The sequence below is a fragment of the Rhinolophus sinicus genome, linkage group LG06, assembly GCF_036562045.2.
Source record: "Rhinolophus sinicus isolate RSC01 linkage group LG06, ASM3656204v1, whole genome shotgun sequence".
Taxonomy (NCBI): Eukaryota; Metazoa; Chordata; class Mammalia; order Chiroptera; family Rhinolophidae; genus Rhinolophus; species Rhinolophus sinicus.
The window spans coordinates 12279194-12291971 of NC_133756.1; the positions used below are offsets into that span (position 1 = coordinate 12279194).

Sequence of the window (12778 nt, forward strand, 5' to 3'; positions counted from 1 at the left end):
GCTTTCTGACTCCTGGACTAGATCAGTGGTTTTTCAAACTTTTTAAAGCACTAGAATTTTTTTTCTTTTTAAATCATATAGAATTCTATGTAAACCAAAAATGATATTTTGTTGGCGTAAATTTCCCTTGTAAGTTATTTATATTATAGTACTTATTATGAAATCTGTTAATGAAACTATATGCAAATATTACATAATTTTATACAAGGGACTTGAGACTGTGAATAAAAAAATTTGAAAAGTTGAATTATTGGATGACAGCCTTATCATCTGATTTATTTCTAAACTTTGGTTGCATTATATCCAGAAAATGTGGTACACACAGTTAAGCAGTTGCAAATGATGAGAAATGTGTTTAAAAGTTCACTTTACCATCTCAGAATACTCTTCAATTAAACTGAATTACAAGCTTGAAAGTGATATAATAAGAAATTCTTGTTTCAAAGTTAATTCACCAAGAATATTCAATGAGGGCTTACATTTTTTTCTTAAACATAGAAAATGCCTAAAACTGGCGTTGAAGACAAAAACTGTCTATAACCCAACATCATCATTACCTAAAGTGGTAAGAATTCTTCATTACACAGTTCTACCCTGATGAGAGCCTGCTCTGAGAAGATGTGCCTGAGCCTGTCTTTTTTTTAGCCTTTTCCTTTTTTGACATTTTATTTAATGTAATACACATGTGCTATAGATGTTTTTCTTTGTACACGAGTAGACATGTGCAGGTTTGAATATTATAAAGTGCTAGTGAAGAGCTGCAACCTTCCAATCAATGACACTCAAAAGAACCTTAAATGTATGTATAGAAGTAAGGAGCTTCTTTATTCTCCCCCAAAAAGCAGCATACAGTTGGCCTTCAGTATTCACATCTGCAATTCATCCACCCACAGATAGAAAATATTATATTCAGAAAAAAATGTTACATTGCTTCTGTCATGTACTATGTAGTTAGGCCTGTGATGCATCTGTACTAAGTATGTAGACTTTTTAACAATACAGTGTAACAACTATTTACATAGCATTTACATTGAATTAGGTGTTATAAGTATTCTAGAGATGATTTAAAGTATATGGGCGGGTGGGGGTAGGTTATATGCAAATACTATATATCATTTTATACAAGGGAATTGAGCATCCTCGGATTTTGGTATCTGCGGGGGTCCTAGAACCAGTTCCTTGTGGTTACCAAGGGACAGCTGTAAATTGGTTGTATCTAGTGGGTTGGTATGTGGTTGAACATAATTAAATATGCATGTTTGATTGCCAGAGCTAAGCAGTTAGAAATATATTCTGAATATTTAAACCAAACATTTACAAAGCCCCTAAAAAGCACCCCTTAAGGTGCTTTAAAAATCAGTTTGAAAATCACCAACCTGAGTATTCTCCAAGTTCTGTTCTAACTCTCAAAAACTGTGACTATTTCCAGCTCCTTACATTTGTGTAGCTCTTTTTTTTTTTTCATAAAGTGCTATCACATACATTACCTCACTACCTATTTCCAGTAACCCCATGAGAGCTGACAGGATAGGTATTATTATCTTCATATTGGGGAAAGAAACTGAACTGTCCATACGGAGTTAGTGACAGCCTTACGAGGACCTTCTTCTCCTAATGACGAGTCCAGTTTCTTTGGCTGTCACCACACTGTAATGGAATATGATCTTTCTGTTTGACTCATTTTTTTTTAAATGAAAATACAATAATGTTAACATGTAAAAATTTTGTAACCACTATTTTTAATATAACCTTGCACATGACTTTTTCCACAGGGAAATCAATGTACATGAGAGTCTTAGTCTGTCCTTTTCATGTAATATTATATCATGAATATTCTTCAGATTTCTGTATAATCTTTATTATTATATGATCTAGTTTTTACTTAACTTGTGACACTCCTCTGAAATACAAGGAATCAATGTGGGGAGAGTATAGATGAAATTGTGGTAATTAGAAACAGAACCAAAGGCCCAAAGCAGAATTCATGGGAATGTTTATGAGCCAGATTTATTGGTGCTTAGAATTTCTGTTTTCTGGTGGAAGAAGGGAAGGAGAAAGTCATGAGAGAAAAGATAGGGAATCTTCCTTTTGAAATAATAAAAGAAAGACTAATTTTAATGATTATTAAAAGAATGTTGCTTTTTTTGTCCTCGATTGCATTTATTATTAATTTTTATTATGTTGAAGGACATTGATGTTAAAGTTGAACCTTTTCAGTTTTATTATAAACCCTCATTCCAAAGTATGTCAAATAACATTCTAAACATTTAATCATTTTACCAGTACTTCACGAAATTAGGGCAGGGTCCAAAGAATTCAAGTAGGAGATCTAAGACGGGAATTTGGATTTCCTCTAGAAAGGATTAGGAATCATTACTGCTAAGGAGCTGAAATACCTTGAGTGACACTTTGTTGCCTGGCAGCTAAAATGATTTGTCTCTTTCCATGAGTATGTTGTCTTGTGCTGTGTTAACTTCCTGATCTGAGCTTAAAGGGAGTGCCAAAGAACAAATTCAGTGCCTCTATGTATTCCTAACACGTTTGTCTTGCCCTGTTTGTCTCTCTGTCCTTCTGCTCAGGTTCCATACTGCCCTCTGTAGGAAGCTCTGTAGGCAGTGTAAACGGATACCACACCTGCAAAGGTGAGAATTCCATTTCAACAGTGCCTCTTTGTTGGGTGTGTTAGGACAGTGTTCATGTTTGCATCTGTGTATGTTTCCATATGTGTGGAGAACAGCTGCCAGGATGGGTGTGAGGGTAAAAATCTGGGGAGAAGCAACTGTGATGCCTCTTTGTTTGCTAGCTGTAGGCTAAACAGGTTGGCTGCCAGTGAAATCAAGGTGCTAAAGAAATCAACTGGACCACTAGATCAGACCAATAAGGAAAGACTGTGAATATGATATATGCAAATCTTTGAATTATAAGAAGCCATACTAGAGATAGTCTAGTCTAAACTAGCCCTCAATCTCCCAGTTAGGTGATTTCTCTGTAGTTTAGAGAAGAGGGAGCAGGAGAATGCCCCAAATCCTTAACTCCCCCCACTTTTGTTGTTCCCATATCTATTTAGCATTTTATTTATACATCTGAGTAATAATGCTAAAATCAGAAAATAAATTGAGAGCTCTTTTGCTTTATGTATGCAAACAGGAACTTTTATGTGATTTAGCAGGAAGATAATCTCTAATTCACTAGGAGGAGTAGGAGAGATGCTTAATCCTGATGAGTAATTTAGTAGTTAGGAACCAAAGGGGTTGTTTGGAGAGCTATTCCCAATCTGATTTCTGTTTCTGTGATACTAGACCTGACGGAGATCCAATGTGACATGTCAGATATAAACTTGAAATATGAGAAACTTGGGGGAGTACTTCAGGATCACCAGGAAAAACTTCAGGCTGTCTTCAGCAGAATGCAGGAAGTTCAGAAGGAGGCAAGCTCAGTGCTACAGTGGCTGGAATCGAAAGAGGAAGTCCTAAAAGGCATGGACGCCTCATCATCTCCGACCAAGACAGAAACAGTGAGAGCCCAAGCTGAATCTAACAAGGTATTGTGTTTACGTGAACTGCATCCCAAACACTAAGGGAAGGAACTACCATACAACTGTTCCTGCCTGAGCCCAGGGACCTGAAAGTGAGGCCTGGCCTACCCCCCAGGCCATGATGAGCAGCATGTTTGACTTTCAAATGATTAATGTGCCTAAACTCTCCTAGAGAATTTTTTACCTATGAAATTAGAAATTGTTATACGTCAGATTCAGAAACAAAACCAGATGTGTTTGCAGAAAGAGAAAAGCCCTGCTCAGAAGCATGAGCTCATTGAGAATGGGGTTTCATTTTCTGTATGATGCTGCAAACCTGACCATTCTCATCAAGCACCTTTCCAACTCTTGGAGGGATCTAAATAACTGTGATTACAGTTCGTTCTTATGATGTTGGACTAGGAAAAACATCAGAAGAAATCCAACCATATAGAAAATCCTGTAAAAACTTTTCAGCAAGATTTTTTATATTCCAATCGAGCATAGCATGTCATCTTCAATACATAAACATTGTCATCATCATCATGATTGTATCTTGACACTTTTAGTTTATACAGACTAATAGTTCCTTCTTACTGGGTTCTACTAATGTGTTATAGATAAAAGAAATTCAGGTCCTGCCATCTAGATTTTCATTTTAAAGTAAAATTTGAAGCAGAAAGGATAAGTTTCTTAAAATCACTTCACAAGTCATGGATAGACTCAGAGGTACAATCTAATGACCACCCAATATTCCAAGCATTTCTTCCATACTCACATCTTTGTTTCCTGTCCAGAAAGCTCACGGCATACATGTTCTTTCTCTTAGGCATTCCTGGCTGAATTGGAACAGAATTCTCCAAAAATCCAAAAAGTAAAGGAAGACCTGGCTGGATTGCTGAGAACATATCCCAACTCACAAGAAGCAGAAAACTGGAAGAAAATGCAGGAGGATCTCAGTAAGTTATCACAGGGGTGTTACAAATTCACCTTGTTTAAATTACTTGTCTTTGAAGCAAATACAGAATTTCAGCACATCATATAAAGCAGGAATTATTTTTAGTTAGTTTTCATAAGCAACCAAGAGGCCCAGATAGGGTTAAAGAGTGAGTTTTACCAAGAAAAAAATTTTAGAGTGTCAGAAGTTTGGCTTCTAGGGCAAGTCAAAGTGACAATCTTCTATGTTCAAGAACTAAAGAAAGCATTGGTGATCGAAATGAAAATGGGAAATCATTTATAAATAGTCAATGAAGGGATTAGATAAATTATGCTACGTTCATAATATTGAACTATAAATGATATAGGTGAATGAATATTCATTGGTATGAAAAAAACTGACGTGAAAGATGTTCATAAGATAGAAAGTTAAAAAAAACAGGCTGTAAAATATCTATATAGTATAAGATATTTTACATGCACTCATTTATGTGTGTCTATACAGTTTTATCCCATGTCTAGTTTTGTAGAACCACCGCTGCAATCAAGATACAAAACTGTTTGTGTTACTTCAGTTAAAATTAAATGAAAGTTATTTTTAATGTTAAAGAAAAATATTTAAATACTGATCTACAGGGGCCATTTCCTGTAGTTTATTAGGAACATAATTTAGGGACAAGGCCTGTGGCTGATGAGAGTAAAGGAATACATTTTCTCATTTCCTCTCTGCAGATTCCCGATGGGAAAGGGCCACAGAGGTGACAATGGCTCGGCAAAGGCAGCTGGAGGAATCTGCAAGTCATCTGGCCTGCTTCCAGGCTGCAGAATCCCAGCTCCGGCCCTGGCTGATGGAGAAGGAACTGATGATGGGAGTGCTGGGGCCCCTGTCCATTGACCCCAACATGCTGAATGCACAAAAGCAGCAGGTCCAGGTGAGCAATGCAGCTGAATGCTTTGGAGCAAAGAAACTGAAGTCACGTGAACCTGGGTTTCAATGCTCCTCTCAGCAAGTCGATTTCATATGACCCTGGACAAGTCCTTTAACCTCTGAGAGTCTCGATCCCTATTTTAAATGAGCTATTTCTAACGTCTTTATCACGGTGCCTGTCAAATAGTGAACAGTCAATAACTGTATTATTAATATCATTAACAGAGGCAATAAGATGAATGGATGTGAAAATGGAAACTTCTGACTAAATTGTAGAATCATACTTTACTTATTATCCCCAGTGGTATTCATTCTCATTACTTAATACAATATTTTATATCTTCTGGCTTTTCATAAAGATTTTCTGCTGATTAAACCTCAAAACATTGATTTAAGTGCCTAACATCCTGGAAATTTAGGTTGGTCAGATTATGTCATTTCCAATGAAATTCTGCTTGAACCTTTCTTTGTTCTACATTCTCCCCAAACTTGTTTCATTTCTTCTCACCATTTACCAGGTCCCCTAATTTAAGACCTAAGAGTAGTTTTTGAGGGAATTTTTAGCCCCTGCTTCCAATTGTCAAGTCCTTTTCAACCTACTTACAAACATTTTTCTAATCTATTGGTTTTCAAACTTTTTGGTCTCAAAACCATGTTACACTCTTAAAAATTATTGAAGACCCCAAAGAGCTTGTGTTTATTGATATCTCTTGATATTTACTGTATTAAAATGCTGAGGAATTTTTTAACTATGTGTTAATTTCAAAATAATAATGATAAAACCATAAAATTATCCTAAGTAACATTTTTAATGGAAAAAGACATTTTCAATAAAAAATGTAATAAGATTGGCATTGTTTTATGTCTTTGCAAACCTCTGTAATATCTAGCTTCATAGAATATTCTCATAGATTTTCATATCTGCCTCTGCATTCAATCTGTTGTGATATCAGATGTCTCTGGAAAACTCCACTGAGCATTCGTGATAGAACAAGAATTTTAAAAGCAGATAACATCTTAGTATTATTATAAAAATAGTTTTGATCTCATGGATCCCGTGAGAGGGCCTGGGCCTCCTGGGGGCCTCTGGACCATGATTTGACAACCACTGTTATAATCTTTCTTCCTCATCTTCCATTCTAAATGCCTCAGGTAGGCTTAATCTCGGGCCTATACCATTGCAATAGCCTCCTAAGGGGCTTCTTTGTCTAGTCTCTCCTCCACACACTTATCAAATTATCTCCTTAAGTCTTACATCTGAACGTGTTAGAATGCTTCAGTGACTCTTGGCTGCCTATTAAACAAAGTCAAAATACCTGCTCAATGTGGTGTATAAGACTTTTCACAGTCTGGTCCCAGTGTGTTTTGCCAGCCTCATTTTCAGCTCTTCCCCCATATGCCCAAGTTTCTACCCACACCAGACAATGTGTTCTTTCCAGAACACACCGCACTCATACAGCCCTGTGCCTTTGCCTATCCTAGGGCCTCCCCCTCAACTAGCCTTATTCTCTGCTCACTTGGAGAACTCCTACGTATTCTTTATGGTGTCAGCTGTGCAGCCTCTCTTGATTTCCCTCTTCTACTTCTGTCATCCCCTGTAGAGTTAATCACCTTTACTCCGTGCTTTCACAGTTCTATGTTTACATCGGTGTTTTATCATTTTTACGTTTGTTAAATTCTACTCTAGTTCATTGTTTACACATCTGTTATTCCTTGAGGTCATGTCTTCATTTTTGTATACTGTAAGTGCTGAGTACTTTCCATAAATTTTCTTATTTAACCTTTACAACCGCCAAGTAAGTACTTTACTGTCCTCATTTTACAGAAGAAGAAGCTGAGATTTTGAGAACTTTTAAAAACTTGCCTAAGTTTTTGTACGGCCAGTGAGTGATGGAGTCAGGATTTAAACCCAAGCAGACTGACTCCAGAACCTGTAATCCTAACTTCTTTGATGAGTAAAGCAGTGGCTAGAAAAGAATAGAAAGGCTTGGTACTTGCTTTAAAGAAGCTCATTACCTACTTGTGCTATATTGCAATGCACAGATTGTACGTGATGTGGGGATTCTGAGAAAGAAACTAAGAAAAACAGAGGTATTGAGAGTTCAGATGGCAAGCCCAGCCAGTGCTATAGCTGACTCTGGGATCCAGGGTTCCCAATTCAGAGGCCTGGGTTTTGCCTGGCAAAGCTCATGTGTCCCAATCCAGAAAACAATCTTTATTTTCCTAGTCAAGGCTGACCTTAGTAACTGATGTTGAAACAAAGTAAACAAATAAGGAGTAGAAATAAAATAGACACAATTAATGGTCCTTTCAAAACAAGTTTTTATTAAACAATTGTTATAAATAATACTGTATTTTCCTAATAATCTGGTCCTCAGCGCTTTCTGGTTTATTTTCAAAAGAAGTTGGCACTACTTGGCACAATCCAAAGTCAGGGTTGTTTTGACAGTGTTTTTAGATCTGTCTTTTCTCTCTAAGCATCTCGGTGTCATTTCTGTTGCAGTTTATGCTGAAGGAATTTGAAGCACGTAGGCAACAGCACGAGCAGCTGAACGAGGCGGCTCAGGGCATCCTGACAGGCCATGGAGACGTCTCTCCATCCACCAGCCAAGTACAGAAAGAACTCCAGAGCATCAATCAGAAGTGGATTGAGCTGACAGACAAACTCAATTCCCGTTCCAGCCAAATCGACCAAGCTATTATCAAGAGCACCCAGTACCAGGAACTGCTCCAGGACTTATCTGAGAAGGTGAAGGCAGTTGGACAGCGACTGAGTGGCCAGTCGGCCATCAGCACCCAACCTGAGGCCGTGAAGCAGCAATTGAAGGAGACCAGTGAGATTCGATCTGACGTGGAGCAATTAGACCAGGAGATTAAGGAGGCACAGACTCTCTGCGATGAACTCTCAGTGCTCATTGGGGAGCAGTACCTCAAGGATGAGCTGAAGAAGCGTTTGGAGACAGTTGCTGTGCCTCTTCGAGGTTTAGAAGACCTTGCAGGTGAGTTGGGGTGAGGAGCAGACTCCTGCCATTAGAGGCAAGCCAAAAAAAAAGAGTGGATTAGTGGTAGTCCCGAGAATCTAGGATGACCCTGCAGTAGCTTTTGGGTTCAGAATAGTGTTAACCTATCCCTTTGTCCAACAACAGTGAGAATTGCTGTGGTCATTGCACATAGATCGGGCACTAGCAATATGTAAAGCGCTACATAGCATAATCCTAAAGATTCGTGCTCCTCGATGTGATGGGTGGAGTTCCACACCGACTTTCACTGATGCACACTTACTTTCCTTATGCCAGGCACCTGTACACACACACACACAAAATTACAACATGTTCTCTGGACTTCTTGTCATGGCCTTGTACAGGAGAAGTTTTGTCATTAATCCATTGCCTCTTTTTCTGGAAACATTTGTGGCTTTTTACCAGCTTAGAAGTAAAAGTTTATTTCTGTTACTCAGATCACCTTATGAGACTGAAGTGACTATTTAAAAGATGTAGTATGTGGAGGAGCCTCGCTCTGTCTCTGAGCTTGTGTCGGCCCTCAATTAACATTAGTTTCTTTGCTCTAAGATTAGACCATATACTCTCAGCAAACATGTTAAATGCCATGTTCAGGCTGAATTGATTTAAATTTGATTTTCTCATTTCAGCGGATCGCATGAACAGACTCCAGGCCGCTCTTGCCAGCACCCAGCAGTTCCAGCAAATGTTTGATGAGCTTAGAACCTGGTTGGATGACAAACAAAGCCAACAAGCAAAAAACTGCCCAATTTCTGCAAAATTAGAGCGGCTGCAGTTTCAGCTACAGGAGAATGAAGAGTTTCAGAAGAGCCTGAACCAACACAGTGGTTCCTATGAAGTGATTGTGGCTGAAGGAGAATCTCTGCTTCTTTCTGTACCTCCTGGAGAAGAGAAAAAGACTTTACAAAACCAGTTGTTTGAGCTCAAAAGCCATTGGGAAGAGCTTAGTAAAAAAACTGCAGACAGACAGTCTAGGCTCAAGGACTGTTTGCAGAAAGCTCAGAAATATCAGTGGCACGTGGGAGACCTCGTGCCATGGATAGAAGATTGTAAGGCCAAGATGTCAGATTTACGGGTCACTCTGGATCCAGTGCAGCTAGAGTCCAGTCTCCTGAGAGCAAAGGCTATGCTGACTGAGGTAGAAAAGCGCCGTGCCCTGCTGGAAATACTGAACAATGCTGCTGACATTCTGATCAATTCCTCAGAAACAGATGAGGATGGTATCCGGGATGAGAAAGCTGGGATCAACCAGAACGTGGATTCTGTTACAGAGGAGCTACAGGCCAAAACAGGGTCACTGGAAGAAATGACTCAGAGACTCAAGGAGTTCCAGGAAAGCTTTAAGAATATTGAAAAGAAGGTTGAAGGGGCCAAACACCAACTTGAGATCTTGGATGCTCTAGGCTCTCAGGCCTGTAGCAACAAGAACCTGGAGAAGCTAAGAGCCCAACAGGAAGTGCTGCAGGCCCTGGAGCCTCAGGTAGACTATCTGAGGAACTTTACCCGGGGCCTCGTAGAAGATGCCCCGGATGGATCTGATGCTTCCCAACTTCTACATCAGGCTGAGGTCGCCCAGCAGGAGTTCCTAGAAGTGAAGCAAAGGGTGAACAGTGGTTGCATGACAATGGAAAACAAGCTGGAGGGGATTGGCCAGTTTCACTGCCGAGTCCGAGAGATGTTTTCTCAGCTGGCAGACCTGGACGATGAGCTCGATGGCATGGGTGCTATCGGCAGAGACACTGATAGTCTCCAGTCCCAAATTGAGGATGTGCGGCAGTTCCTTCACAAAATCCAAGCCCTCAAGTTAGACATAGAGGCCTCTGAAACAGAGTGCCGACAAATGCTGGAGGAAGAGGGAACTCTGGACTTGTTAGGTCTCAAGAGGGAGCTAGAAGCCCTAAGCAAACAGTGTGGCAAACTGACAGAGAGGAGTAAAGCTCGGCAGGAGCAGCTAGAGCTGACACTGGGCCGTGTGGAGGACTTCTACAGGACGCTGAAAGTACTCAGTGACATGACCAGTGCGGCAGAAGAGGGAGAGGCCCTCCAGTGGGTAGTGGGGACTGAAGTGGACATCATCAACCAACAATTAGCAGACTTCAAAGTAAGTCTTGCCCTTGTTTCGTAAGCTTTTTTCTGCCTAATAATGTGTATTTCCTAGGAACCAATTGAGTATACTTCTTAATTTCTGTCCCTGGTTTCATTAGTCTCACTTCCATCACCACGAAAGCATACTTTTTAGAGACTAAACAGTCTCTTGGACTTTGAGCAATAGGTTTGAACATTTTTCTATTATAATTTATTTCAGTGTTTATAACCAATTAACGGTACAGAAAGAAATGTCCAAATCTTATCTTTTTACTCTAAGAATCTCCTCTGATGAGATTCTGGAGATTTCAAGTTAACTGATTTTATAATAGCTGGGAATGTTTCTTCAGGTTCCTGTTTTCAAATTGAAGTATGGGTAGCGATAAGATAAATATTGGCTCATCTTCCTAAAGTGTTGATTTCCCCCCACAGATTTCAAGGGAAAATTATTGATGTATTATAAAATAAAATGCAAAAATTCTCATGAATTATTAAGATAAAACATGACACTTCAAAGAAACTTTTCACTTCTAGCAAGTAGCTTAAGACTACACCCCAGATTCCTCAAGTACAAGTTCCCTGCCTATAGGAGAGCTTGAGATGGACTGCCTTAGTTACAAGAACGGATCAATCCTGTGCCTGAGTCCCGAGATGGTGTGAGTGTAGGGGAAGAGAAGAGACCTTGACTCAAAGTGCAAGTTTGCTGGGTCTGGGTCTTGGAACTCAGAACTGTCGTTGGGGTTTGGCTCTCATCGCATGAGCCTTTTTACCCCAAGAGTTTACTTTGTTGTAAATATCTGAAAGTGCCTCACTCCTCTGGGAGACCTCTCTGCTCCTGTTTCCTTGATGCATGGAGTAGATTTGGAATGGATACTTCCAGCAATTTATTTCCATCACTAGTGTTTTTTTCCCCACTTACATAGTTAACATTCCTGCCATCAGAGTTGAGTTGTTCTCTCAGAGCCCTTTCCTGTCAGAATTCTATTACAAGCTTGGATGGAAAGGTGGTGTTGTCACCAGGTCAGAGCCACGTGGTCCTGAGAAAGATCACAGATTTGTAGAAAGATCCAAGTGCAGAAAGGTGGCTGTTTCAGACGGGCCCCTCTAGGAGTTTACGGTATATTCAGCATTAAAGTGGGGCCATTGGCTGAAGGCCCTTTATCATGTTTGGAAATCGTGCAGTTTGGAGCAACCCAAGTCATATTTGGGTTCCTTGAGGCACCCAAAGAAGGAAAGGGGAGATACAGAAAATTCAAACCCATGAGCCCACATGTTTTCCTCGTAGAAACTCCCACACCGCTGTGCCAGGGGCAGGTGGCTCGCCCTGCTGCACCATGTGCCTTTTCCTTTCCTCTTCCATTGTCAGTGTCTCCAAAGCAGAGCCTCTTCCTTCTGTAGGCATGCTTCACTGATCCGATTTACTTGGATCCGGTTATTTAGATTTAACTGTCTGACCAACTAAATGGATTTCTTAGAAAACTGAAGCTTAATCCCTGTCGGCTTCCAAATAGTTTTATCAACTAGATTCTGGTCTGTGTGGGGATTATTTTAAATTTTATTTACCAGGTTTTCTAATACTATATTGTCGTGATGAGTGCAGGTTAGCGTTACTACAAAGCTGATCCTGTTCTCTGCTCTGGTGATTCTTCGGGAATATCAGAGCCATTGAGGGCTGCTTTGTAATAATGTTCTAGATCATTGTGCCGTTTGAGTGCTGTATTGGAGTTATTGTTTAGGGCCTCTGCATTGCTGTATTGGTTGGGTTGGCCGTGTGTGGGGGTGGGGGTGGGGGCAGTGTGTAGTTTCTGGGGTTTTCCCCATTACCATGATACCAGGTATTTCTTACTACTATTGCTTTTCACTGTTGTTACTGGGTCTGCTTTTAGCAATCTACTCCCTTCCTTCTAATCCTCAATGAGCTAGAAAATGAAGTAACAATAAACAAGCCTGTTTTATTAAATACAAGCTAGAGTTAAATACAAGCTAGAATTTTAAAAAGAGTTCACAGGTAGGCATATATACTGTTTGGATTTGAGAACAAGTAATCATTTCCTTTTCATTTAATCCTGGGTTTCTAGAGATATTCTGAATGTTGATGTTGCTAGAATATTTTAAGGAATTACTGGACAGTACCATGTTTTATTTGTATCCTAGTATGTTGCCTGGTAGTGCTCAGAGCTCAGTAGCTGCTTAGTTGCTTGTTAAGCAATCTTCCTCCACTGGCTTCTGAGAATACACTGCTGCCCCCCGAACCCCTAACACCACCACCCTAATACTGTGGATGTGAAGCCTGGG

General features: G+C 39.8%; 1 protein-coding gene across 32 annotated transcripts in view; it reads left to right on the forward strand.

Moving 5' to 3' along the window:
* Positions 1–12778, forward strand: part of MACF1 (microtubule actin crosslinking factor 1) — a 311434-nt gene that overhangs the window by 222296 nt on the left and 76360 nt on the right. For 29 of the 32 annotated variants that reach the window (XM_074334445.1, XM_074334456.1, XM_074334436.1 and 26 more), the window contains 6 exons: positions 2580–2642; positions 3300–3541; positions 4344–4473; positions 5183–5382; positions 7882–8377; positions 9028–10499. In XM_074334445.1, the coding sequence (XP_074190546.1) occupies positions 2580–2642; positions 3300–3541; positions 4344–4473; positions 5183–5382; positions 7882–8377; positions 9028–10499 (2603 nt within the window). The remainder of the gene's footprint in view (positions 1–2579; positions 2643–3299; positions 3542–4343; positions 4474–5182; positions 5383–7881; positions 8378–9027; positions 10500–12778) is intronic. The other 3 variants (XM_074334448.1, XM_074334454.1, XM_074334429.1) reach the window with 1 other exon arrangement.